Source organism: Metschnikowia bicuspidata, assembly GCF_001664035.1.
Source record: "Metschnikowia bicuspidata var. bicuspidata NRRL YB-4993 chromosome Unknown METBIscaffold_1, whole genome shotgun sequence".
NCBI classification, from domain to species: domain Eukaryota; kingdom Fungi; phylum Ascomycota; class Pichiomycetes; order Serinales; family Metschnikowiaceae; genus Metschnikowia; species Metschnikowia bicuspidata.
This window is the reverse complement of record NW_017387731.1, coordinates 2,055,253-2,082,393: the sequence shown is the minus strand read 5'-3', so window position 1 is coordinate 2,082,393 and position 27,141 is coordinate 2,055,253. Positions and strand designations below refer to the sequence as shown.

The following is a 27,141-nucleotide window of genomic DNA, read 5'->3' as shown; positions in this document are numbered from 1 at the left end:
TTTTTTTTTTTTTTTTTTCATACACTTGGATTTTCCCTCTTTGAACTTTGCTCACACATATTTGGTTGCCTATGCTGAAAGTTTTATATTTTTTCTATGATCTTTCAGACACGTTATATGTGCAATTTTCCTTGGTGTTTAATAAAGCGTGATCGTTTTTATTTTCCTATAACACCGACAGTCAAAAATGTATGTTAAGATGCTGGGAAGTGAAGAAGCTGTGAAGAGGGAAAACTCTTACGAAAAACAAACCTGCCTGCAAACAAGCAGTAAAAGGGGAATAAATACCCTCTTGATGAGAGTTGCTGTGTCTGTATACATTTTCATATAGAGGTATCGTTTAGAAGTTGTAGTGACTATTGAAAGCAAATGTTATCAATGGTGCCAAATGAATTTTCCCCTTCAATAAAACAATTTCGTTGTTCAGGTTCACGTGGAACTTTGGATGAAAACTTCAGACCCAAGCAATGAAAGGCGAAAAAGCCAGTACTGTCATTTCTAGTTTCCAGATCGAAATTCACTCATCCTTAAAGAGGACTGGGTATGAGCAAAAAAAATTTGCGGGTCCACTGATACAATCACAAGACATAAAGCATGCCTGGAAAAGCAAAGTGTTGAATATTAACAGTGTAAATTTTGAATTATGACACATGTCTGAGCTCCGCAATTAATACGCGTGTTAATAGTCATAACTGCAAAGACCAGGAAGCGATTTTCAATATCAACCATGATCTGAATACAATAAACTTTTTTTGTGGTCAATGGTAGAAAAGCTGTGGATTTCGAAACCCAGTATATTGTGAATAAACTGGGTTGGCTGAATACAGAAGGAATGAAGAATGTCTGCTGCTGCCAATCAAACAATAGTAGCGATCCTAGTACTCACTCGAATTCGTGCTTCATATGATTGAGTCGAATGCATTAAGATTCGAGAATTTCAAAAAAGCATTTATGGCCTGGTTCATGCAACGTAAAAATATGGAGGACAAGAAACAAAGATTCCTTGCTCTGCTTCAAAGTCTGAGTCAATTTTTTGGAAATTCTGATAATTGCCGTCCAACTGCTTTATCAAAAGATAAAGAACTACAGAAAGAAAGCTTCTCGAAGAGGGCCTCTCAATCTTTATGAAGTCGTTTTGCTGAACAAGATATACGGTGAGGCAAAAATTTTGGTTTCCCTGAAAAATTAAATGAAGATCTCCTCTAAACTTCCACCGCCTCAACTTCCTCCAGTTAAACATGTGTCAACAAACGCCCCCTCATCCAAGAGAACTGTTAGCGTTCTGCTGAGTACTTCCACTTGCAACGGCTCGAAAGGAAAGCTTTCACCATCCACAGAAATGAAATGATTTTCGGCACCAATCCGAGGCACAAGTCTATAGGCAGATATCTTGGCATGTAAGACATCGGGTGAGTCTATGTGCCTTCCTTTGTCGATGGAGAATAGCAATTTGGCCATCTTGAAAAATGAAGTCTTTGCAGAGGTGATTATCATGTCCATACACCCATCGTTTGGCAAAGCAGCAGGAAAGAACTGTGCATCGCTCAGCACATACGGCATTTTACCCACATAAAAAATGCTGAGGTTATCGGTGATCTCCCGCGGAAGTTGCTCCCAGTCTGCTGGGGGGAGGACATCAAAAGTGGGAAATCTGGCCACGAGTTCCAGCTCTGTGGCCCCACGGTCATCCACAGGGTTGAATCTATGCTTATTGTAGTGACCCTGTATTTCATCATTATCTCTCAAAACGTATTTCACGAACAAATCACATGGGTAAGTAGTATTAGTAATCAATCTCTGTGTAACGCCAAAATCAAAACGCATAGGCCCCATCCAACGCAAATGCTCAGTACCGATATCCGAATCAGCAATGATTCCATACGCCTGCGAAAGGAAAGAAATTTTGGTGGTGCTACCCTGCGTCACGGCCATGGCATCCATGCGCTTGCGGGCCAGCTTGAGCATTTTGACAGCAGCAATCCCGGCACTATTTGTGCCAAAGCTGCTGAGAGATAAAGCGTTTCCCGAGCCACAGGGAAGTTGCGTGATGGCAATTTGTTCAAAAGCCTGCTCACGATCGGCACGTTGATAGAACCCATTCATCACCTCATGTGGCACCCCATCGCCTGAGCAGCAAGCAATGATGTCATATTCGGACAATTCCAATTCGCGTGCAATATCAGACGCGTGGCCAGAGTACTCTGTTTCCATGTACGCATATTCCACGTGTGCTGCTTGGAGTACAGGGAGAATCTGACTCTGGTATATTTTACGAGCATTTCCCTGCCCACCGAAGTTATTCAATACTATCATCACGCGAGGAATTTTGCTGCCTTGTTGGTATGAAAGCAGCATTATGTGATGTGCCATGTCCGGCAGCGAGTCCAAGGTATACGCCCCAACATCCAAGCAATCCTGATGGATTTCAATTTTCTCGCCATCTACCACCGCATAGGTTAAATCTACTTCACTAGAGCTGCTATTTTCACAAAATAACACGTTTTTGAACGGAACATGTAGATTTTCAGTGGCATTGGAAACTGGTGCGGACCCAAAACACAGCACTCCATAAGTCGCCCGGCTTGCCGTAGGCTTCACAATAGTGATGCCATACTCACCCACAAGAGCTTTCTCAGAAACCGCGCTGGTGTTACTCAGCCCATTAGACATATTTAACTGTCTATATTTTGCAGCATCCATGGTATTATACTACTCTTTTTGACGCGGAAACTGGAAGGATGTTTAATTCTCGGGTGTGTGCACATTAACTTGCTAATGCGATTATAAGTATGACTCGCAGTCTGAGCCAACTACGATGATACTTGGCATCTACCGTGAAGTCAAGGTCTGAAATTAGTGGCTCGTCGCAGTATTTTTTTCTGTTCTGTTTATTTCTCCCCAGAATATTTATGGCTTGTGTGATCATAGGATGATGGAATTCTTTGCGCGAACACAGCTTATCCATGCGATATTTAGCTAATGTATTCTGCTACTTCAACTTGAGTTAAACATCAAGCTCATCTTCCAAATCATCCCCTGTCAATGTAAACGGCTGCGGAAGAGGAGCTTCCGTTATGTTCATTTGCCTTACGGTCTTAATCGCCTCAATTGGCTCACCCTGCTTCTTGTCCTCAAGAACTATGATGCCACCTGATCCCTTAAATTTACGGATGGGCAGGAACCTCTCATCTTTGATAAAAGAAACAAATCCAGCTTGAGATGGCAACACTCTTGACAAATTGCTGATCTGATATGGAGTTTTCACGTAGCGAAGGCCGACCTGTTCGAAAGACGAACTTTCTGGAGTCTCCTTAGAGTCTTCCTCTTCAATATCCTTCTTTTCCTCAGCTTTAACTTCGGTCTTGTCTTCTGACTTCTCTTTTTCGGATTCATCAACTTCCATCGTGTCCTCATCATTTTCTTCCTTCTTTTTGGCATGATGCATTTTAGCCCTAGCCTTTGCCTTTGCCGTCGTTGAGAGAACGGCCTTCGCGACCTTGTCTGGTTGTTTTTCCTTCTCCTCCTCGACCTTTGGTGGATAGCCGAAATACTCGGGCTTGCTGTGTACATTCAACTCAAACTTTGGAACCTTGAGATTTTCATTCACACCAATAATGGCAGTGGGCGCGAATGAAAGCGACAAAAAGTGGGTGAATGGAAACCAGAACCATGATTGCATGAAAACTGCAAGTCCAACAATAGCTTTGGTATTCAAGGTATTTGTGTTGGTGTTTTCCAAGCTAATTGTGACATTACGTCCGCCCGCGTCAATGATACCTTGCGCTAAAGTCGCACCAAATTTTGCCATGGCATCTTCGTGCTTGTTCTTGATGGTATCCAGGTATAATTTGTGGAAGTCTTTAACCTTTGGAAACGTAGCTTCGTTTTGTTGGATCAAGATCATTGCAGATGCCTGTAAGGCACCTTGCCTCACAAAGTCAACGCCATCCTTGGTCAAAGGGTCCAAGACTTCGAGAGCTGCAGAAGACGCTCTTCCAGCACAAGCAATACCTAAGGCCATAGCTGTGCCGTAACGCACGTGAGGATTATGGGACTGTGATAAGAGCTCAACAATTTGTGGAGCGGCATTGTAGTCACGGATAAGCAAGAAACCTAAACCGAGCACTGATGCTCTTCTAACATCATCCGATGGGTCTGACACAGCGTAGTGCAACAACTTTTTAATCGCATCGTTGTTGCCTGTTCCGACATATGCCAAGGCAATCGTGAATGCACCACCATACCTCAAAATGGGGTTCTCTTGGTCTAAAAGCTTGTCGATGATATTGATGGCCTTGTCTTCTTGGCCGTAATTCAACAAAGCAATACCAATAGCCAAACCGCGAACAATGTGTTCGTGTTGAGTTTCTTGAGCGTAAGTAAACATGTCATTGATGGCCTCTGTGTTTCCCGATCCAAGCATGACTAATCCCATGGCCAAGCCTGCGGCTTGGCCGGAAACAGCAGAGTCAGAGTAAAGAACCACCTTCAACGCCTCATAAAGGCTCTCGCTGTTGGAGCCCATTCCTGCGACACCACTGCCAAGACAAGCACCATGAGATACCACATCTGAGTTGGCAGTTCCTGCGGAGTTTCCGCTCTCGTCAATGAACAGCTTGAGGTAGTCAATGGTCTCTCTTCCATGGCCGGCAAAAATCAAGCCGAGGCCAAACAAAGAACCACCTCTCGTATAAGCAGAACCTGTGGAACCGGGTAAGTAAGGCTTCAAAATGTTACGACCCTGCGAAAGATTGCCCTTGTGGATCACACCCAAAGCAGCCGTAGCAGAGAATTTCGACCAGTTCGAAGCTTTGCCCAACCAGTCCAAGTTTTTTCTGAAGAAAGAGTCGTCGGTGGTTCCCATGTGCATGAATGCGTTGGCAAAAGTGACTGCGGAATGAAAGATGGAGTTTCTTCCCTCCAAGGAATGCTTAGTCGTGTTCAAAATCGAGATGTCGATGTTTTTGTTCTTGTACAAGAAGGTGATGTCCAAATCGCATGTGGGAACTCCGGATAAGATATGTAGCACACGGGCTTGAACAGGCTCCTGCGGGTCAAAAGTTTCATCAGTGGACAACTCTTTCGACACACTGTCTACGAGCTCCTGTGATGCAGAGCTAACCAAGTCAAAGGCACCCTGGTATGCCACCAAGCTCTCGCCACTGGCGACGAGTTTCTTGAAAACCTTCGTGGCCAAAGTGTGGTCATTCAACTGCACAATGATCTTAAAAACAGTGAAGAAGTCCGGGTTGCTTGGCATGGACAACAACAAATCAATCAACGCAGTCAATACATCGGAACGAAATGCAGCATTGGTGATCACCAGCTTGGCGCAGGTCAACACGTAGTTGAGCAAAGCAGAACCCGACTCTTCGTCACGCGCCAACTCCTCGCTGATGACTCTCGTGATGATGTCCAAGCGGAAACTGTCAACAGCAATGCCCACTGCCAACTTCAAGTCGCCTGCGGCGATGCATTTCTGCACCATTTTCTCGAAAATCAAAGTGAGTTGTGCGCTGATTGGGCCTGTGTGTTCACCGGTGTATATCTTTTGTGCCTCGGCCGTGTAGATGCTGATACATTGCGACACAATAGTTTCGATATACTGGCTTTTCTCCTCGATGTTGAACTCATTTCCAGCACGGAGACCGTACTTGACAGATGCTTCGAAATCGCCAAGGTTGTAGTAGACCTTGGAAATCACAAGCGCCGCCAAGGCCCTATCGCCGAAGAGCGAGTCTTCGTAAAGATCCTCCAACTCCGGTAAATTGTTGGCGATTTCTGCCCAAAGCAGGTCGACCACGGAGTTTAACGACGCCAACGCATGTGACTTCAACGTATTGTCATGCTCGGCGAGCAACGCAATGTATGGAGCAGCCGAAACCAACGCCATTTTAAAGAAAAATTCGGGTGGATGGGTGTGTTGTCTCGGTTGTAAAGGTAGTTCCTAGGCTTACTGTGGACGACTAGTCGTCGCCACTGTTAGCACGCACCCAGGGTGCGGGAGGCACGGATGTGCGGGCTCAGCTGTGTGCGGGTCGTGGCGAGCTTGTAAATGAATAAAGAGGCTTAATTTAGCTCCGTGAATCATCACTACATCTAGTTTTTGATCAGTTATTGGTATTAGAGCCGCACTGTCAAATTACCTCACAGAAATTACTTCTGTAATGATCTGCATGGTCAGGGAGGTTACTCGCGCTACACGAAAGCCTGTTGGTGGATCCTGCTACCATTCTTCCTCACCTCATTTGTTAGTAGAAATGGCGAAGACAACACAGGTTCTTACGCCCGCTCAATTGCCCTCGTAACACGCTTTTAAATGCACTCTTGAAATTTCTTTATATTAGTATGTGCTTCATAGCAGTTTAATACAACAAACGGGTGGCAATCTTGTATGGAGTTTGCTCTAGCTGCTCGTACAAGGACTTGATGTCGGACATGTCAACGTCAGAAATATCAGCCATCAAGTAGGCCACGTCACCTCTAGAATCCGTGAACTGCTTCTCGATATTGTGGTTGGACAAAATGTTGTTGACGGTCTTCAACACACCGGGTACGTTTTGATGGGTGTACAACACTCTGACAGAGTTCTCCTGGTCCAAGTCCAAGTCTCTCAAGGCAACCTCGGGGAAGTTCACGGCACCGACCGTGTTGCCCTCGTTGATGTATTTGATCAAAGATGTGCCGACCTCCACACCAATGGCGGACTGAGCCTCCTCGGTGGAGCCTCCGATATGAGGAGTCAAAATCACGTTTCTAAGCGAACACAAGTCCTCGGCGAACGAGTTCAACTCGTTGGAGAAAAGGCCCTCACCGTTCTTAGCAGGCTCGTGTGGGTACACGTCCAAGGCAGCACCGGCAATTTTGCCGGACTTCATGGCCTGAATCAACGCAGGAATGTCAATCACAGTTCCTCTGGACGCGTTAATCACGTAGGAGCCATCCTTCATGGCGGCAAACTGAGGCGTGGACAACAAGTTCTTGGTCTCAGGAGTGGCAGGAACGTGCAAGGTGACAAAATCGGCCTTTTGCAACAACTCATCCAAGGAGTCGACCTGCTTGGAGTTACCCAAAGCCATGATCATCATGACATCGTAGTAGATGACGTTCATACCCATGGCCTCAGCCAACACGGACAACTGTGCACCAATGTGGCCGTATCCGACAATACCCAAGGTCTTCCCTCTGATCTCCCAGCACTTGGCGGAAACCTTGTTCCAGGTTCCAGTGTGCAACTCAATGGATCTGTCACCCAATTGTCTGGCCAAAGTAATGATTTCAGCGATGACCAACTCGGCCACGGATCTCGAGTTGGAGAAGGGAGAGTTGAAAACGGCAATACCGGCCTTGGCGGCATACTCCAAGTTGACCTGGTTCGTACCGATACAGAAACAGCCAACAACAGCCAAGTTCTTGGCGTGTCTCAAAACGTTCTCGGTCAACTTAGTCTTGGATCTGATACCAATCGCATGAACGTCCTTGATTTTCTCAATCAACTCGTCCTCGGGCAAAGACGATTTGTAAAACTCAACCTGATAACCCTGGTTCTTGAAAAGGTCAATAGCAGTGATGTTGACGTTCTCCAACAACAAGATTTTGATGTCTCCAGTGGAAAAGGGCTTCAATGCCTTGGAGTTCTTCTGGCTGTTGGCAAACTGGCTCAAGTATGATTGAGTAGGCGAGGTAGAAACGGCATTTGGCGAACCAGAATCGAGGTTCAAGGCCTGTTTAAATGAGGAGGCAATATCTTGAGGAGCAGACATTTTGTTGACAGATCTTTCTGGAATAGTACAGCTGGTGAAATAGAAGCCACTAGCAAACAACTGGACAATCTTTTGTTAGCAGACAAGTAACTGAAACAAAAGGTTATTGTTCGAAACTGGAAGATGGAACTGAAGTGATTCAGGCAGGTAAAACGTGTAGAGTGAGGAAGGAATCTTCAAGGTATATATGGCGCGTATTAGTCACTTTTTTTTTCTAGTGAGATTCTCATCACGTGCAAACAGCCAATTCTGTTAATTTTTTGCCACTTCCGGGTGTGCGGGTATCCCTTGATTGCTCTTTATGGATCTGATAGAGCTGGACAAACTCAATAGTTGTGGGAGGGCCGACATGCAAAACAAACTCCGTATTCAGAAGCAAAACCTGCGATACATTTGGAATTGTCGCCAGCCTGTTTCTGTGGAAACAGAGATGACTCCGATGTGACTCCGAAAAATGATGGTGTGTGCAGGCTTTATTAACCTAAAATTGGACCGATCGAAAATCTGTTTCAAGCCTTGCAACCAGGAAGAATTCTTACATGGTCTCATGAATGAAACCCCCCTTCGTCTCTATAAACATTGAAGACTTGCGCCATACATCCGAACATGCCGCAGAATGCATCATGAGATTTGTTGAGTTCTACGGGATGAAAGAACCCAAAAATGACGGCAACCATAATCACGTGATTTTTCCGTCATTTAAAAGACATGAGCGAAACTGCTCGCTGACGACACTCGTGGAATTTTATATATTGTAAAATCATATGTCTCTCTAAAGCGGGCGGGAATTATGCCCTATCAGCGGTCATTCGTGGATGCCGCATGGCGTTGTGCTATTGTAGCTGTTTTTTTTTTTTGACCCATATGATTTTAAACTTTTTGATGCCTCAGAATTGTTCCTGACATATCTTGGCAACCACAAACTTGTCAACATATACATCATAATAACTTGTGACATTCGAGCTGTGCCATGAGTCAAGTCTTGCAAGGTGGAAGTATTATCACAGCGTCCGCTTTTGATAAACGTCAAGTACCCCTTTGCACATTCAGACGCGCAGCTTAACATAAACTCACCCGACATCAGATAACGCGATCTCCCGCGAATTCGAACAAAATGAGCGGGCCGTGCCATCGCATATTATGAGAAAAATTTCACCAGATAGAAAGAAAAGATTTCTCAGAAAAGATTCCTTGCCTTTTCTTTCTGGTTTGAGCTTCCAAACTTTTCTTGTTCTCGCATTTTTTATTGCTCTCGTCTAAGAAATATTTTTTTTCTCTGAATAGTGACTAAGTTGTATAATGATAATTTTTATGCGCTTTGATTATTGAGTTTACTTTCTTTGCTTTTGTTTAAATATCTTTGCCTAACAAAGAACATCAAAAGCCTGGTTAGCTCAATCGGTAGAGCATTTGACTCTTAAACAAAATAAGGTCAATCAAAAGGTTGCGGGTTCGAGCCCCGCATCGGGCTTTCTTTTTAAGAACAACTTTTTTTTTTCAAAAGTCTGATAAAGTGATTCGGGTTTCCATGTTTATATTTTTGCCAATTGTTGTCCAACAATAAAAGCCATGGCTCCTTAACTCCGCCACAACCATCTGAGTTGAAGCGACTACTACAGGAGACCGATCCTAGGAGCCGATGACGTAATATCCGACACGTATACAGATACGGGCCAAGAGGACCGTCCAGGCCGTTACTAGCGGGAGGGGACGGGCCGAGTTTAGACACTTGGTACGTAGCTGGGAGCTGTTTAAAGGTTTTTATATATATTACCTGTATAGTTTTGCCCCTTTAATCAGATGAATCTACCAAAAAAGAAAGGTTCCTCAGCGAGCCTTAGGGCGCAGCTAATTTTGCGGCTTTAGTTGCGGACCACTATTCACGAGAGACTTCTTCAAATGATTCATGTTTAATGCACAAGGAACAAGCACATAACACTGAAATCATGACTATAGTGTTGGATGTATCATCTCCACATGAATCGACCGTTGCAGAAAAGAAGAAGTTATTTATCTTCACCCTTTACTCTTCATACGACGGGCCCCGCACTCTGGTGAATCAACCCGCGCGCGCCTGCACGCTTGGATCAGCTGATGCCTTTCAGTACAATGCAAGTCGTAATACTTTCCTCATGGGGCGGTGACATATTTCCTGCGAACGTTATCCTCCTTTATATCAAAGTTTCTCTACAAGCTCCTTCCAGTATAGTTTTTCAGCTCCAACGGGTTTGTCGAGGTAGAGGAAAGTTAGATAGTGTCAAGTAGTCTTCACGCGTTTTGCTTGCAGATCATTAAGCCACGCGTATCTGCTGATCTGAGTCAAGCGCACCGAGCCATATCTCACTCCAACTTGTAAACCACAAAAGGCTTCCCTCGCCCAGCTTTAAATCAATATACAAGTGCAATCATGCGCTCAGTTTCGGGTCCGCAGTCACCGAAGACACCACAAACAAAAAGGAACGTTCTGCTTGGCGGTGCAGGCCCACCGCCAGCCCAGAGAGCTAGCCCCAGTATAAGGCCCAAAACCAGCCCTACTGTGAAAGGGGCACTACGAAGAAATCTGGATGCTTCTTTCAGCAACAGCTCCAATATTCTGGTTTTTTGCCGCCTCCGGCCTTTTTCCTCAGCAGAAGAGGTGGGACAGGCCTCGGTATCGGTGCACAATATCGACGATAAGACGGTTACTGTGGACGAAAAAGAGTCTTCTACAACATTCAAATACGATCACGTCTTTCTGTCAGATGCTAACCAGGAAACTGTGTATAACGTGGTGGGAAAAAAAACCCTCGAGGATCTTTTCCAGGGCTTCAATGGTACAATCCTTGCATATGGCCAGACAGGTGCTGGTAAATCACATACGATGTTTGGCGAGATGAAAGGGGCCCGAACAGGCCTTGGACTTATTCCGCGGATTGCAGAAAACATCTTCAAACACATTGCTGCAGGCTCGTCAGACGTGCAATATACTGTAGGCGTTTCACTCATGGAGATTTACAAGGAGCATATCGTGGATCTCCTCCATCCACAATCAAAAGCACGTGAATACCTAATTCAGCAGGATCCTGCCAATGGTGTTCATGTTAAGGGCCTATCACATGCTTTTGTGGCAACGCCCGAGGAAATGGACTTGATTTTCTGGCAGGGATACCAGCTGCGGAAAAAGGGCGCCACGGCCCTCAACGCAGAATCATCCCGATCACACGCAATATTTCAGGTGACACTCACCCAAAACAACACTGTCGATGGAGAGTTGAAGAAAAGCAATTTGTTCTTGGTAGATTTGGCCGGCTCCGAGAAGTTTGACCGCTCAGGCTCGCAGGGCAACACGCTAGAAGAAGCTAAAAAAATCAATCAATCCCTTTCCACGTTAGGCCTCGTCATTAATTCTCTTACTGACCCGAAATGTGCATACGTGCCATACCGAGACTCCAAACTCACCAGAATTCTTCAGGAATCTTTGGGAGGCAACTCTCGGACGACGTTGATTGTCAACGTGTCCCCTGCCTCTACCAGCACATCTGAGAGCATGTCCACCCTTAGGTTTGGCACGCGAGCCAAAAATATTCGCAACTCGGTCCATGTGAATTCGGAACTAAGTATGGAGCAGCTTAAGATCCGTGTCAGCCTTTTGGAAAGATTAAACCAAGAGCTAGAGCTGGAACTAAAGGAAGTAAAGAAACAGCCTAACCCTTCTCATGATTTGACCTCAATTGACAATACTCCTGGAGCTTTTAATGCAAAAGAAATTACACACACTGTCTCAGGACTTGTCCCATCTTCTGAAGAATTAAAGCGCAAAGATGCTAAGATCATGCAATTGGAGCAGGAACTTTTGGAATTGAAGATGAACAATCTCAAAATAGAGCATAGCGAGGATCTGAAGCTTTTTAAGCTTGAGAGCGCACTACATCAAATCAACGATAAACTCAAGGACGTTGAATTGATGAACGAAAATCTTAGAAGACACTTAATCATCAGCGAAAAAATCATCAAACACAGAGATGAGAAGATAAAAAAGTTGTGCTCTGTGGTCAATGATCAGCAGATGCAAGTGAACCAAGAGAGTGCTCATTTTGAGTCTAAACTTCGGGTTTTGAAGAGCAAGCTTGATGCTCAAAGATTCCGAGAAACTTCAAGGCGAGCGGGTAATCTAGCATATGACTCACTTCCAAGCACCACAGAAACCTCCACAGAAGACGACATAATTGTGCAATACGCTGATTGGAAGCCAATCACGCCTGTGAAGGATTTACTGCGGGAACCGGTCACAACATCAAATCTTTCTCCAGCATCACCTAAAGTCGGGCTCAATTTAAGAATAGTTAAACCTTTGAGAGGTGGTAGACCGGCGCGATTTGAAGACACCGAAAATCAAGGATTAGAGGATGAATAAACTTGTTGCATGAAGTTGTTCGATCGATGATGTCAAATATATCATACCCAAGACGCCATCTTTCGTATCTTCTCTTTTGCTATCGAATTTTAGCAGATCCCTTGCACTCACGACACTATTTCATCGAATATTATGTCTCCTCTTAGCTGATAACTACAATTTTTTGTATGATAAGCACTTTTCATGTATAGCTTCCATATATATTTGTAGGACTTGGTAATTACAAGCATTCTTTCGCACATATGATGCATTCTTCTTTTATGATCTTTGCAATATTTTGCGGGAGTCTGTTGCATCGAAAATAAGACAAAGTGTAGCCATTTTAAATCAAAGACTCGTTTACGTGTTAATCAGTTTAAGTAAGATCCTAAGACCTGAGTTAGGCCCAAATATCCCATCGCATTGTCACAGTTGGTTATGATGCCTCCTGTAAAGTATTCCATCCTCAGATTATCAATATTGATTTTCGTGACCGATGAAGCAATAATGTCAATTTCCCTATATGTTGGCGAAATGCCCTGGTGAATATTTATACGTATCTGACTGTTTTTGTTTTATATGATATAACTGTTCATGATTACCCCCTCTCTGAGTGGTTAACCGTGTTTACACTAGGAGCAAATGAGTAGTAACTAGCTGCATCAATTTCATCGTCTTCGTTTCCCTCGCTGATCTCCTTCCACGAAGCAGCGGTCAAAATTGCAAACCCAACAATAACTAGCGCATCGCCTAGCAATTGCATAAATCCGAGCTCATTTCCGAAAAGGATCCACTCGACAATACCAATTAGAAATATCGTGACCAAAGAACTGACAGATGATAGAACGGGAGATGTGAGTGCCATTAAGGATAAGAACAGGCCTGAGAAAAGGAGGTTAGATATAATAGAGCCCCCGATATATGCCCAAATCTTGGTCGTATTCTTTCCGTAATTAAACAAATTGAAGTGATGGATTTGTAGGAGCTCCACTAGGAGAATGCCTAGAAGCAAAAAGGTCAAGGTGAACATTCCCAAAAGGGCCATCACAAAATTGGAAAATGTCAGTTGTCTGCGGGGTGTAATAACCTTAGCTAAGTGGTCAGGAACACATGCATATTTTTTGTATAAGACTTCGTAGTATCCATACAACACAGCCCCAACAGATATAATTACATTCCCAAGGAGTCTGTAGGGATATTGGGTCTCGGATTCGGTAGATTCTGCCCCAGAATATGCGACAACAAACACACCAGACACTGCAATGATAACGGAAGCAGCTTTCAACCAGGAAAACTTCTCATTTAATAAGGGAATAGCAAATGCGTATGCCGTAAATGCAGAGCAGTTGTAAATGGCAGTAACATCAGAGGCATACGTCATGGACATAGCCCCGTACCATGTAAACCCTGCAAGGTTTAAAACGACGGAAATGATCGCGGTCTTTGCCGCTATATATCTGAAAGCCGGTGTTTGTATGAGACTCTTGATACATGCAGATAATGATGAGGTTGATGAAATGTGTGTATTCCGATCAATCAAACGCTGCAAATTGTGTGTCAGGCGGTCATCGTTCACCTGGGCCTCATAGACCAAAATAGATGTATGATATACATTGTGGACCTGTTTCACGAGGCATTTTTTGAAATATTTCCAAATGTTAAGCGGCCGTGTTTCCACAATTTCCAGACCCATAGCGGGAGTTGGGGGCTCCCTGTCACTTTGGGCAGTTGATTGTAATGGAGCCTCATGCTCCAAGAGAAAAGCGCTAGAATCTAGCCGTTCGTATCTTTGGTTTGATTTTGAGTCTCTGTACTTTAGGTATGTTCGCCAAAGCGATGTGAAGAGTGCCTGCAGCGGCCATAAAAGCCACCAAGATCCATGAGTGACTAATAGCAAAATTACAGGCTCTTTGAAGCCCACAAGATATGCCTGACTAGTGAACTCAGTTTGGCAAATAAAAGTTGCTAGAGACACGACGAAAAGCGATGCAATGAAGACAATTTTGGCATGTGATGTTCCTGTTGATGTTTCTTCAGAAGTCTCGCTGCGAGCGTTAAGCTCAGTAATTGCCATTATGCGTTTCGTGGCTTTGTAATAAGAATTATGCCCAGTTTCGGTATGGCTTTTTTCGGACGTTCCATTTATGGAGTATCCTGTATAGGTAGGTCCACTGACGGTGATCCATTCTTGGGGTCAGCCAAAAAAGAGAGACGAGATAGTCTATGTCAAGTAAAGACATAAACACGTCTAGGTAAAAAAGGCATGTTCATATCAATACCACTATTTGCATTGATGTTACTGTAAGAGCCGCGTGAATGCAACCATTGAGCGCACTTTTTTTTTTGAAAAAAGCGTGTTTCTCCTTTAACATGCAACATCCGTTTGACCATGTGTAAACCGATTTTCTGCTATTTGTATTGAAATATGGGAGATTGAATGCTGAAAAACAAATCGAAGCCGTGTGCACATTCAATATTGTATAGTTGTATGAGTATAATTGCCACGAATATCAGCCCTGGGTTAGGATTGACTGCATTCCAAAGCACGCTCATAATGACGCCTACAAACATTCAGACATTACTTCTTCATTCAATTCGTTTCTTAGTTGACACCTGCAGTTCTTTTCTCTTTTCTGTAGCATACTCAAACAAGCGAGCAGACTATGTCACGAGTAAAATTGATAGCTTCAAGCAATGCAATGTACATGATTTGACCTCCGGTTAGGTAAAGAGTCGAGTTTATAGCTTGCGCTGTCTAGTAATCCTTGGATATTTTTGTTTTCAGAAGAAAATCTTGCCCAGTGCCCAGATGAATGTCGTGTTTGAAATGTAGCGTGTTCAAGGCGTTCGTGTACGTTGTGTGAGGTATCATCGCCATAGGTGAGCCCAGCGCCCAACGCAATAATTGTCTGATGCTTGTGATCTATTGCTAGATGTCAGTGTTATCAAATAATCAAGCTGAACGGGAAAAGAAATTCGGTGATTCACTCAGCTCGCTCTTTGGTCCATGTAAATAGACACACCACTAATCACTATCACTTTGATATTCTTCAGATTCTTCACCTTCAGAATCATCTGATGTTTCTGCACCGTATTCCCGCTCGCCCACAAGTCCACGCTCGATATATACCAGCCGTAGGCCCATATACGGTATTTTGATGTCCACCACCCGCTCTTCTGTGGCAAGCTCATCAACCCACTCATCCATGTGCTTAATCTTGTAGTGCACGGGAATTTCGTCTGTGACTGTTGGGTTTTTGCCTTTGAATCGTAATTTTCGATAGTCTTTAATGTACTCGTCGTGCAAGACGTAAAAGTCGGCTGCGCCCATCACCATGCGGCAGTAAAGCAAAGTCAACGCGGTCAAGTACTTAAATTCTTGATAGCCATTTTGGTCAAGATAAATGCGGACGATCTCTATGGGAGGCTCAATCTCTAGCATCCTCACTAGGCAACATAAAAATGGGCTGGGGCGACTGCTAGAGTCAGTACCGGCCACAAATTGAACATGCTCCGCAACGACAGGAAGTATTGATTGTTCATTGGTAAGATGGAGATATTGTTTATAAAAAAGCGAGTCTTGAACTCTGTGACGAATTATTGGCTCAACAAGACTGGCCTTGTTGGCCACATTCCGCTTATCCATGGAAAAAGTGGTACCCAGATGGTGAGTAGGCTTGTTAAGATCGCGTACTTCAACTGAGAACCGCGATCTCGCATCCATCGTCGGCTCATATTAGAGTGCAACGCAAGGTCTCTCGATTAGCTTCATGTTTTCTATCGATTTGTTTTCTCGGCAAGCTCTGGATAATTCGCATTACGCAAACAATCCAACTGTATCGTGTTTATTGTTCGGTTTGGAGTGAGTGTCGGAAAGAAGTCACCACTGATCTTCAGAAAAAAAAACAATATATTAAATCACATAAAGCACTAAAAGTACACGCGAGGCTCAAAGCCTTTAGCGCAAAAAAATCATTTCCGATCGACATACCAGACTCTGTTAACAGGCTTTGTCTCAAATACTGCCCAATCAGCACATCTCCTAATTTGAACAAACTGAAAACTTTGGGGACATCTCTGTTGGAAGCCGCAAGGTTTCCGATGCTCATGCAACACAAATTCATTCCTCATCCTCTTGGAAATCAATCTTGTCCAACTCCGTGGCCAAGCTGCCCAATCGCTTGGATGCCATGTCAAAGAACTCTTTTTGTGCGGAGATGAATACCTTCAACAAATTCACATTTTCCAGCGGGTTTATGAGCTTTCTCATTTCCAAAACGGCGAGTTCTGTGGCGCTCACCAAATCGTCCTCCTTGGCGATCAAATCCTCATTTTCTTCATCTTCACTGCCGACCTGGGATCTCACCAAGTCGAATTTCAGGCGTGCGGCGTACATGTTTTTGCGCAATTCGTTCACCTTGATGAACTTCTCGTTCAACACTTCAACCAACTTTTGGTTCAACTCGTGCATGACCTTCTTGTCTTGGTCCAATCTGGCGCTACCAATTTCGATGTATGCAGACGAAATCTGCAACAAGGCGAAGGACAAGGAGTCGCTCAGGCCAGCAAACTGGTTGCCGTTTCTCGTGGCAATCTGCGCGAGCTGACCATACAAAGTTTTGGGGAGCTGGGCTGATGTCACCTGGATTTCGGCAGTGTCCTCATCGGCAGTGGGCTTGGCTTCGGCGGCGGCTGAGTGGCCCAAAAGAATGTTCTCCATTTCCTGCGGCGTCGACACGTTCTTCAACTGAGAAAACTTGCTGGAAAGCATCAGGCCCACGTGCGCATCTTTGATCTTGTTGAGCGCCGAGTTTCCTGGTGGATAATCGTAGCTGAGAGTGCCGTACGTGTCGTTTGTGTAGTGGATTAAGTCCGTGTACAACTTCAACAAAATATCACAGTTGGCTTCCAAGTTCAAGTAGTCCTCAGGCAATTCACTGACTTCGATATTGGCATCCAAGTTGCTTGCTGCTAACTGCTGCACCTGTTGCAATTGGGACGAGATCAATTGCTGTGTTTTGGCCGTGAATGGTTGGATCGATTCCTTAAGGTGTTCCGAGTACTCAGACACGGCTTTCCCTGGGTTGGCGTTTTGGATCAGCTTGGAAATGGACTCCAAGTCGACCTTACCGATAGACTCCTGGATCGACTGAAGGTTGAAGCTGGGGAATTTGAATGACATTGTGAAAATATTGGATGTTATTACGTGAAGGTTCCAGTTAGTTATAGTAGAAAGTCGCGAACTAGCTTGGGCGAAATGGCTATGCAAAGGGGGCATGATGGTGCCCGCGCGACTGGCCAGCAGTTCTAGGTTGACACATGAATGACAGCTCTGACTAACAATCGAGTTGCGAACGCGATCATGTGGATAAATGTTCAAAATCGGAGGCAGCTCTCTACTGAGGCGCCTTCGGCTTTACTCAAAAAACGTCCGGATTCGACGCAACGTTGCATTCCCACCCGGTGCGCCAATATACGAGCAAATAGACAAATGGCAGAAGGGATGAGATATTTTAGAGCCACCAAAGAGCCTACAAAACCAAAATGGCTGAAATTACTAAGTTTCTGGACCAATCCAAAACAAGAGCCTGCCAGAGAAGAGTTTCCCTTGGTCGGCTCCCATGGTCCTTTTGTTTGCCTATACTTTACGCTAGACGCGAGATCTTGAGTGCTGCTGAGATTGTTAGTGTTTGAACATCATGTGAAAATTACCAGTCAGATATGTTTTCTACTATCTTTGAACAACATCTTCACACCCGAAGGTCAGTTGTCCCTATCAATGAATCATCATTTGGTTGTGAGCATCACACATACGTTTTAACATATCGAACATCAAGGCACAATTGCACAAGTGTAACACATAAGAGTCTTATTTCAAATGTCCTTTCGAGGAAGAAGGAAGAGGAAAACATCGCATTTTTATACACCCCGGGAAGAGCTGTGGTGCACGGATGTATAGGCTCAGCTAGGGCTTTCGTGCGTGAACCCCAATGGGGACGAACAAAGCACGTCCCGTCTTTCGTATTGCCTTTCAAAATTTGTGAAATGGCACTCGATCTGTTCGGAAAGGCTGTGTAATCTAATGATATCATGAAGGGATATTCTTTGTGCAGCAGCAAATGGGCTGTTCGCTTGACACATTACAGCCCTTCGTATCCGAACGACGTGCTGCCAGTTTCATATGGTATCCATGATTTAAACAGGTTTTTGAGATATATTTTGTCTTCTTCTTTTCCTTAGCTTCAAATACATGTTCTCTTATGGTGCTGGAAAACCATTTAAAAATTACTTGCGCCTAATTAATGACAAACTATGAGCTTCGAAGTGAATTGCGACACCACTCACCATTAATAAGTTGTGTACCTTTTATTAGGATTCAATGCATATGAATGCTTATCAATTAGCAAAACCCATAGCAGAACCAACAGCATGGTACATGTATGAAAATCGTGGCCTTCGTTTTTTGAGCCTCTCTTTTTTTCTTGAAATTCTCCCTTTTCGAATTTCTAGAAGTGGAGCAGCAGTCTTATGTTTTGCCCCATTTTTCGCGCAACAAATAAAATCTCCCAAAACTCCGTGCAGGAAGATGTTTACACGTACCTTGGAGAACCTTACATCGACCCCATCAGAACCTCGAAGAGGGCATTGGATTACGGAACCAATATCACAAATTCACCATTCGTACCAGAACTATGTTTCATCTTGCACTGTCGCTTTATACACAGTACACCAAAAGGGAACAGTATAATCTCTTGATTCTCGGGCTCGATAACGCAGGAAAGACCACCTTTCTAGAGCACATTAAGCTTCTCTATCCCGCAATAAATGAGTCACTGAAAGAAAAGGATCAACGTGTTATGAAATCTTCGTCTACTATGGAAGGCACGGATGAGGATTCGGTGAGAATTTTAAAGGGAAAAAGAATCCTTCCCACAGTGGGCCAGAACACAACCACGATAAGATTTAAACCAAATGAATCGTCGGTATCCATGTCGAGCTCTGCGCAGTTCCGCAACATCAACCTTAAGTTCTGGGACTTGGGTGGTCAGAAATCGCTCCGATCGATGTGGTCACGCTACTACCGCTCGTGTCACGGAATAATATTCATTATAGACTCTACAGACACAGAGCGGTTCCAGGAGTGCTACGAAACGCTAATGGACATTGCTCACGACTCATCGTGGGCGTTGGACGGCAACGTAAGTGTACCTATCTTAATGCTTGCAAACAAGCAGGACTTGCCGCAGGCGGTAGATCTCGTGACTTTGAAAACTGGAGTGTTCATTCGGGTCGTCAGTCAATTGGAGGCCACCGATCTGAAACTTCTACCTGTCTCGGTATTGGAAAACCATGGTCTCCGTGATAGCTTGGATTGGCTTGTGACGCGCCTAGTATACAATAAGGGCAATCGGGCCCCAGAGTATAAGTGAGCACGTTCTTCAGACCTTGAAGAAATCCGGCTTTATTTTCTCGAAATCGAACAGACTCTTGATGTCCGGAAGACCATGTCCCATAAGATAAGATGGTCTTTCCTTGCACAAGTCCAAAAGTTTACATCAAGGTTGATGGAACGTTCTCTACGCCTGTCTTAGGCATGCACACTCTTCATAACTTACACGCATTACTAGACGCAAATGAAGGCGTCACATACTTTCAATTCGTTGCAAGAATTGAACTATGCCCGGCCCTCTATGGACGCGGTATTCATTGCGTGCTCTTATACCGATGGGCATTATATAGTCGTTTGCATTATTCCCCATTAGTCTACATTTTGCTATGAGATTTAATTTGATAGCCTGCATTCCATTCTGCGAAGTGAAGAATCAATTGCACACCGACGCAGTGAGCAAACAATCCTTGTCAGAACTCTACTTATTTATTATCGCAAGCCGTGTTTCGATGTGTGCGAGAATTTGCCTAGCCATGTAAAGGGCCCCAAAACTCTTCACACCGCTCAGTAGTCAAACATTTGGACGTGTCGTCAAAAAAAAAAAAAACACTCAAAGTGGCACTACTTTAAGTTGCGGTGTTTCAGACATTCGCGTACAGGTTACATCAGGGCTCAAATTCTACGTATGGGTCAGGGAGATTTGTGTGCGCACCAGGGCGCATGCTTTTCGTGAGTCTTGACGTCAGTTGCGATGATGAAGGAGATCTCTATTACCGAACTTTTCCTGACCCAATTTTGTTCGTTGCATAGTCATCAAAACTTCAATTTGAAGAGTGGTCTTGAGTTCTTCAACGTCTTTCTAAATCAGTTGAGTGCAGGGTTCAGGCAATAGTGTAGCTTTGAAAAGAAAAGGTCAACTTAGGCCATTGGAATAAGGAGCCCATGTCGACCAGTTTTTCCAAATGTGATATTTCAACTTTTGACTATTGACGGAATCTCATTTGACATGGATTGGTAAGGATAATTGCGGAGCAACTATGCCATGGTTATTTTGCAATCCATGCGCTCCTACATGTCTGTGTGCACACCGGAAATGATGGTTCTGGTATTGCTTGCTGTGGGGCAGGTCTGACTCCACACTATAAGTTAAACCAAGTAAGCCCACACATTTTCTCATATCGATCTTCAGAATCAAAAACAATAATCGACAGCTAAAATACGTGCTGTCCTATTATTAAAAACGCCACACTTGCAAATTCGAACCCAAGTATCAGAGACAACTGTCTGTCTGAAACCAATTTCGCAACCGCAACGTACCAACCACGCTTGAAATACAACTCTAAGAATGAGTCAAGGAAGCAAATTCATTGGCAAGCTTTTCAACAAGGAGAAGAAAGAAGAAAAAATCATGCATGCCCTGAACCGTGCAGGCCACAAAAAGGCTGAGTCAGATGCTGAAAAATTGCCTGTCCCAAGTCTGACCTCCAGTTCCATTTCAAGTGATGAAGAGGTTTATCATGACAACGCTGCTGGTGCTAGAAACGTGAAATCTTCGAACTCGCACGGAAATTCTGCTTCTGAAGCTTCTGAAAGCCGGAAATCCGACTATTCGAAGGAAAAGATTTCTAGCTCTAAAGGTGAAATCGTGTCACATCCCCCGGAAGTTCAAAGAAAACCATTGGATCATACTTATGGAGGCGACTATGCCAATGGTAAAAACCCTACAGAGGTGTCTACCTATAATTCTAAGCCAAAAGACGAAAAAGGATTAATCGACAACAGCTATCCTCGCTACGACAATAGTGCTGAAATCGCAAAGGGACAGGGCCAGTTCTTTGATCCAAATGACACTCAGGGCAGAACTTACAAGACTGGTCTTCCAATAGATCAAAACGAATCCACCAATAAGGATCACGTGCCTATTGGCGTCCAAGCTGCAGCCGCCTCTTCAGGTCTTCCTGGGGGTGTTTCGAAAGGCGAATATAGGGAAGACACTGAGGCCACCCATGCTCAGCTTCAGCAAAAGAATTTGAAGACCAAACCAACAGCTTATGCTGAGGAAGAAAAAGCAAGGAAGCAAGCCGAAAAAGTGGAGACCGACGCTTACAACGCTGGCCGCAGAAAGGGTCTCAATGATGCCAAGAAAGGCGAAGATTACACCCAGGAGAACCACGGCTCAAGTCTCTCCAAATCGGTTGACCCCAAGAGTGAGCACAGTAAAAACAAATCTGCATTTAATGAAGGTGGATTGACTGGTGCTACGGCTGAAGCAAAGTACGGACGTGACCAGAGCGCCTTGAAGTCATCTCAATATCAGTATTCTGATGAGACCTCCAGCCAAGAATCTCCAAATAACTCTGAAAAGGATGGCTCTTCTAAGTATGTGGGTGAAGGTGTCGGTGACACTACTGGTGTTGGGGCTGGATTTGCTGCCAATCGTCAGTCGGATAAGAAGACCTTGGATCCAGCGGGCGGCCAACATCCATCAACCGGCCAACAAGGAAATCATTTCACCACTCCTATCTCTGCTGCTGCCGATCTTACACGTCGTAAGTCTAGAAGCAAGTCTTCTGACTACAGCCTGGAAATCAAGCGTCTCGACCAGAGTATTGAACAAACTCAAAAGGAAATCGAGGCTTTGGGAGGTGCATCTGGGGGCAACAATTCTACCACTGGCCAGCCTCTTCAATTAAACACTGTCGCTCAGAAGTCTCCTGAGATTGACGGTGCGGCTTACAGTGCTGGTCATTCTGGGGGCACCAACACCCAGCCGCTCGAAGCTAAATCTGACAGATCTGGCGTTAAGTTGAATGACACGGGTGATACATCTAAGCATTCCAGAGATAGCAGCTATTTGGTTTCTACCAAAGCAGCAATTGCTTCCGCTGGCATAGCTGCGGCCAGTGGTTTTGGGTACGAAGGATACAAAGACTTCTATGTTGACGAGAACCAAGTCAGTGAAGAACCATCAAAGGGTGATTATGTTGACCAAAGTGAAATCAATAGATCGACCCTGGTTGCCACGGAAAAGCCTGCTTTGAAACAAAAGGACGATGGCAAAACCAAACCATCTGCCACTGCTTCAGGTATGCAGCATCCTGGTTCCACTGCCACATCTGGAGCAGCAGCATTGGCGAAAGACAAAGATTCTAAGAGGTTTTCTGCTTCGCATGATAGCGAGAAGATTCCCGACAAAAGCAAATCTGGCTCTGGGAATCTCTCTTCTGCTACAGGTGCATCTCAAATGGGCAGTGAGAAAAACAGTAAAATCGATTCATTGGTTGAAGAAGCTGCGTCGGGATATGATGATGTGAGAAAGGAACCACGCCACAAGACTAAAGGCGGTGTCTTGCAGGATGACGAGCAGAAAAACAAAACCGTCGCCGATGAGCTAGACCCAACGAAGGATAAGTCCAGTGAAGCTGAAACCTCGGGCGTGGATAACACCAAATTGGAGGCCGACATCGCCGCGTACAACAAGCAACATGGCTTCACACAAGGTAAAAGCTTGGTTGAGGCAGCCGAAGAGCAATTTCCTGAGATCAAGAAACAACCAGCTCACCAAAAAAACGAGGAAGATGAACGTGAATCCATGAACGATCCAGCCAAGAAAAGTGACCGTGAGAGTAGCGAGGCCAGAGACTCTGCAACTGACAGGCTTAAGAACGATACTCAAGTGAAAAAGAGCCCATTTGCTACAGGTTCCAGAAATGCCAGATCTGACAAAGAAAAAGATCCAATCGACCCTTTGACTAAAGGCTCCACTGTGTCGAGACTAGACAGCACGAGCGTGGATGCTGCTCAGTCTGGTGGTTCTGTTAGGAAGGGATCGCATGCACCACCAGTTGCTCATGCTGCCATGGGCAAGTCAAGAGAAGAAAGTATGGAAATCGAAAATGCTGCTTTCGCTGCTGGTGCAGGCAGGGGGTCAACTTCAGGTCGAGCTTCTCGCTCGCAACCAGTCATTGAAGCCGCGCTTGGCAAGTCCAGACAAGAAAGTATGGAAATTGAGCAGGCTGCTCAGCTTGCTGGTGCTACAGGAGTCAGCTCCTATTCTCACCCTGTGACTGGGGCGGCCACTGGAAAACCCACAGACGAGAGCAAGGAGATTGAAGAGGCTGCTTACCAAGCCGGTCATAGTCGGGGCTCGTCTCTGAGTCAACCCCGTGGTATGGGCTCTGGCACCGCTGTGTCATCAAGAGGTGAGCATAGCGGAACTGCTACATCACCCAAGAAGTCTGGTCAGCAAGAACAGGATCGTCCGTTGATTGAAGTAATTGGAATACCTGAAAGAGAGGACGCCCAAAAGGTAGCACAGCAAACTACTCGTGAATTGTTGAACAGGGGTGAGAATTTGTCTGGCAGTAAGATTGTGGTTGATGCCAACAAACAAGAAGTTTACAAAACAAAGGGCGGTGAGTCGATTTTGAACGTTCAAAATCCTGCGGGCCATGGTCAACCAGATGCGTCTTTCAATGACTCGCAGAAAGAGATTGATGGAAGTGGCAATCATGCGGGTCACGAGAGAGTCAAACATACCCTCGAGCACCAGGCCGAGAAGGGCAATTTGGGCAATGTTTCTGGGTCCCCCGACCATAGCCAGCTGCAAAAATTAAACAGCTCAAGTCCCCGCGGGTCTCTGACTGATCCCAACAGCTCGGAGATTAGGAAGCATTCCTTTTCGCACCGGAATGAACTGCCAGGTAAGGATGCGTCGTACACTGAGGTGACTGTTCTGGGCGAGCCTGACACTGACCGTGCACAGGTGCTTGCCCAGGATGCTATCGCTAGCTTGAAGGGCCGCAAAGATATTTTGGCGGCGCATCAATTGAGTGTCGATGCCTATACTGGATCCATCTGTGATCAAGATGGCCGGTTTGTCGCTCAGCTTTGCCAAAGACGTTTGTCACAAGTTGGCCTTGGACAAAAACGCAGATCGAGTGGAGGATTGGTCAGCCTTGGTTTCACCAATTCAACCCATGGTTCTGCCTCCAATTCTGACTCGAAAACCTTTCCCATCGCTCACGAGAAAGTGTCTTCAAGCGTGAGCCACACGTCACAGGGGCCATTTCTGAACCAGTATAACTTGTCTTCAGCACAGGGCGCCCATTAGTGTAATCAGACAGTGACTTAGCATAAATAGTGCAGCGAAATATCAATTAAATGCAGTCTTACTTTTGATCAAGCTGCTCGTCAGCTGACTATATTCAATAGAAGTTTTCAAACCTTCCCTAGAGACAAGGTAATGTGAACATTTAGTAAAATTTCCCCTGGTATTTCTATTCCTGCAGTGGAAGAACGAGAAACTTGCGGGACGTCTTAGTATTGCTTTCAATTCACATGGAGTTCGAATCAATTCGGAGAAGTCAAAGATGGTCTGAGAGAGAATGTCATCATGATACAAGTACTCATGAGAACTGATCAGAATATGATCGTTTCAGTAACATCGATAAAGAACGACACCGGGTGATAAACGTAAGATATCTCTAAGTTGGGGCGCGATAAGGACAGCAAAGTACACGGATATATGGAAAGATGGAGACTCGAGTCTCTAACTATGGCCACTTTTAAGGAACTGAAATATGAAATATCGGGCACAATACAGCACAATGATCAAAGATACTTGCCGCGAAGAAGTGAAGAAAACACAGAAAACATAGGCGAGCACTTTTCGAGAGAGACATTCCCTGGAAAATATTAGCGAAACTGGATCTTAATCTCTGTACAATCAAATATTGTTCCGAAAAAAAACATTTTACGTATGGGATGCAAAAAGATGGGTGAAGGGTAGCACTTCGTCTGCTCAGGTTGACCATGCGCTGTTGAACACCAGTGCACCGTCGCGTCTACCATTGGGCTCAAGTAAGTTCACGTGTCTATAGTTCCAACAGCCTTTTACTTCAGTGAACTCCAACCAAATGGCTGAGGAAGAAAAGATCGAGCAAGTGCTCAAAATTTCTGTGTACACGCCATTGGCGTACGTGGCCGTGATGGTGACTGCCTTCACCATTTTCTCTGTGCTCTACAGGCGTCATAGGCTCCGCAAGCTTATTGGAATCGAGCCGCTATTCGGCCCTAATCATACCTTGGATTTGTACGTTATGATCAAAGACAAGTTTTATGATAACCTGTTACCTAAAGACGAAAAACCCCCCGAGAAAGCCGTGAAGGCTGCGTTGTTGAGACGTGCCGTGGAGGCCATCCGCCGGTCGTTGAAACTAAAGGAGAACGAGGGCGTATTCAATAGGTTGTATCAGAACGGGCTTATCGGGGAAGACACATTCCAGCAATTCACCATGCAGAACAAAGTGCAGCAGGCCGAGTTGACTGAAATCGTCGGGGAGTGCCAGCAGTTCAGCAAGGAATGGCCTGCAACATTTTTCCCCGTGGCCCAGGAGATTTGCTACAATGAGGCTTTGAGAAGACGCCTCAATGCTATGGACAGCCGCTCGGAGAGCTTGTCGACGATGTGGAACTACTACGTGGAGAAATCAGAGGAGGCCCCTAAGGGAATTAAATAAGGTATATGGCAACGTGTATTCAACATGAATATGGCTGGTAGCAGGTCTATAGATGACGTCAGGTTTGAGTTTGAAGGCATGCGGTCCATCATAATGTAAGAGTGCGACGTTTTGCATTGCGGACTTGGCTGTACGTGTTCATTTGTTGCGTCTCGATTCGGGACCCAGTCAATGGGCCTGTCTACACCATGGTCCTTTGAGTGTTATTTGCCTGTGCCATCCCGGAAAGACCCACTCACGACGGCTTTGTGTTGTCTTGACGATGCGATCTTGCATTCAAATGATTTCATTGCAATTATGCGACCAGTGTCAATGCTTGGTCAGAGAAAAATGCAACGATGAACCTCGCTGACACAGAGATGTACTAATGGTATTAGTGATTCCTCGGAAAAGCCTTGGGTGAATGAATGAGCAACCTAAGGAGATAATTATCTTGAACCCAAGAGAAACTAAATCCATTAACGATAGTATTGTTTATGTGGGAGGAAGTACGAATAAATCTGTTTCAGTAATGGAATATAATGACTTTTATAGGTTATAAAACACGTCTGACAGAACTATACAGACTTTCTCACTTTGAGCAGTTACATAACCTTTTCTCTGTATAGCGAGATTGTTATCACGTTATGAAAGGCTTAATATGCCTTTCATTGGATGCTGATTTATGATCTTCCAAAATGGCTTTTTGATGAGTTTTTTTTTAATATGATGAGCGAGCTAAAAGCTATAAAAGGTGCTTCAGATCCTTTGATGGCGAAAGCTTACCGCAAACAACTATCTCTGCCAAATGTTAATGAAAATTGTCATGGAATCGTATCCAGAACCATCAGGATACACCCATAATTAACATGTATTCAGTCCAGGAATAAACTTATATAAAGCAATAACAGCACTGAATAATTTTCGGTACATAGACACGGACAACGGCAAACAGTCAAGCGTGACAGGATTCCATAGCCATGTGTATGTCCCTTGGAGAAGCGGGATTTCGTGGGACCATACTTGGAGTTCCGGAATCGTGACGCGCAGAGAAATCCCGATACTACTGTCGTTTATTAGCTCCCCGACATGCGCAATGCGCAACGCCCCCCCCCC

At 44.8% G+C, this 27,141-nt stretch overlaps 10 protein-coding genes and 1 non-coding gene across 11 annotated transcripts; 4 read left to right on the top strand and 7 right to left on the bottom strand.

Annotated features, from left to right (window-relative positions):
- Positions 1–1,218: 1,218 nt before the first annotated feature.
- On the bottom strand, positions 1,219–2,670 carry LCB4 (sphinganine kinase; the record flags this gene model as incomplete). The annotated part of the gene is made up of 1 exon (XM_018856736.1): positions 1,219–2,670. The coding sequence occupies one exon, from the start codon at positions 2,668–2,670 to the stop codon at positions 1,219–1,221; it is 1,452 nt and encodes a 483-aa protein (XP_018713828.1).
- Positions 2,671–3,004: 334 nt separating this feature from the next.
- On the bottom strand, positions 3,005–5,893 carry RPN2 (proteasome regulatory particle base subunit; the record flags this gene model as incomplete). Its single annotated transcript, XM_018858520.1, has 1 exon — positions 3,005–5,893. One exon carries the CDS (start codon positions 5,891–5,893, stop codon positions 3,005–3,007), a length of 2,889 nt encoding a protein of 962 aa, XP_018713827.1.
- A 472-nt stretch (positions 5,894–6,365) lies between these two features.
- SER33 (phosphoglycerate dehydrogenase) lies at positions 6,366–7,763 on the bottom strand (the record flags this gene model as incomplete). Its single annotated transcript, XM_018858519.1, has 1 exon — positions 6,366–7,763. The coding sequence occupies one exon, from the start codon at positions 7,761–7,763 to the stop codon at positions 6,366–6,368; it is 1,398 nt and encodes a 465-aa protein (XP_018713826.1).
- A 1,383-nt stretch (positions 7,764–9,146) lies between these two features.
- Positions 9,147–9,234, top strand: METBIDRAFT_t70. Its single transcript has one exon. It is a non-coding gene; the product is annotated as a tRNA-Lys (tRNA).
- Positions 9,235–9,901: 667 nt separating this feature from the next.
- KIP4 (Kip4p) lies at positions 9,902–12,394 on the top strand. The gene has a single exon (XM_018858337.1). The coding sequence runs from the start codon at positions 10,171–10,173 to the stop codon at positions 12,154–12,156; it is 1,986 nt and encodes a 661-aa protein (XP_018713825.1). The 5' UTR covers positions 9,902–10,170; the 3' UTR covers positions 12,157–12,394.
- Positions 12,211–12,569, bottom strand: METBIDRAFT_104486 (uncharacterized protein). Its single transcript, XM_018853772.1, has one exon. The coding sequence runs from the start codon at positions 12,450–12,452 to the stop codon at positions 12,264–12,266; it is 189 nt and encodes a 62-aa protein (XP_018713824.1). The 5' UTR covers positions 12,453–12,569; the 3' UTR covers positions 12,211–12,263.
- A 57-nt stretch (positions 12,570–12,626) lies between these two features.
- METBIDRAFT_104275 (mannosylinositol phosphorylceramide synthase regulatory subunit) lies at positions 12,627–14,391 on the bottom strand. Its single transcript, XM_018853769.1, has one exon. It carries the CDS (start codon positions 14,207–14,209, stop codon positions 12,734–12,736), a length of 1,476 nt encoding a protein of 491 aa, XP_018713823.1. The 5' UTR covers positions 14,210–14,391; the 3' UTR covers positions 12,627–12,733.
- A 769-nt stretch (positions 14,392–15,160) lies between these two features.
- FGR16 (U4/U6-U5 snRNP complex subunit) lies at positions 15,161–15,781 on the bottom strand (the record flags this gene model as incomplete). Its single annotated transcript, XM_018856611.1, has 1 exon — positions 15,161–15,781. The coding sequence occupies one exon, from the start codon at positions 15,779–15,781 to the stop codon at positions 15,161–15,163; it is 621 nt and encodes a 206-aa protein (XP_018713822.1).
- Positions 15,782–16,255: 474 nt separating this feature from the next.
- Positions 16,256–17,317, bottom strand: METBIDRAFT_9613 (uncharacterized protein; the record flags this gene model as incomplete). Its single annotated transcript, XM_018859421.1, has 1 exon — positions 16,256–17,317. The coding sequence occupies one exon, from the start codon at positions 17,315–17,317 to the stop codon at positions 16,256–16,258; it is 1,062 nt and encodes a 353-aa protein (XP_018713821.1).
- Positions 17,318–18,827: 1,510 nt separating this feature from the next.
- Positions 18,828–19,565, top strand: ARL3 (Arf family GTPase; the record flags this gene model as incomplete). Its single annotated transcript, XM_018857024.1, has 1 exon — positions 18,828–19,565. The coding sequence occupies one exon, from the start codon at positions 18,828–18,830 to the stop codon at positions 19,563–19,565; it is 738 nt and encodes a 245-aa protein (XP_018713820.1).
- A 5,878-nt stretch (positions 19,566–25,443) lies between these two features.
- Positions 25,444–26,046, top strand: METBIDRAFT_37925 (Sec63 complex subunit; the record flags this gene model as incomplete). The annotated part of the gene is made up of 1 exon (XM_018856930.1): positions 25,444–26,046. The coding sequence occupies one exon, from the start codon at positions 25,444–25,446 to the stop codon at positions 26,044–26,046; it is 603 nt and encodes a 200-aa protein (XP_018713819.1).
- Positions 26,047–27,141: the final 1,095 nt, after the last annotated feature.

Coding starts and splice junctions, on each gene's coding strand:
- KIP4 (XM_018858337.1), top strand. CDS start 10,171: ATGCGCTCAGTTTCGGGTCCGCAGTCACCGAAGACACCACAAACAAAA.
- METBIDRAFT_104486 (XM_018853772.1), bottom strand. CDS start 12,452: ATGCAACAGACTCCCGCAAAATATTGCAAAGATCATAAAAGAAGAATG.
- METBIDRAFT_104275 (XM_018853769.1), bottom strand. CDS start 14,209: ATGGCAATTACTGAGCTTAACGCTCGCAGCGAGACTTCTGAAGAAACA.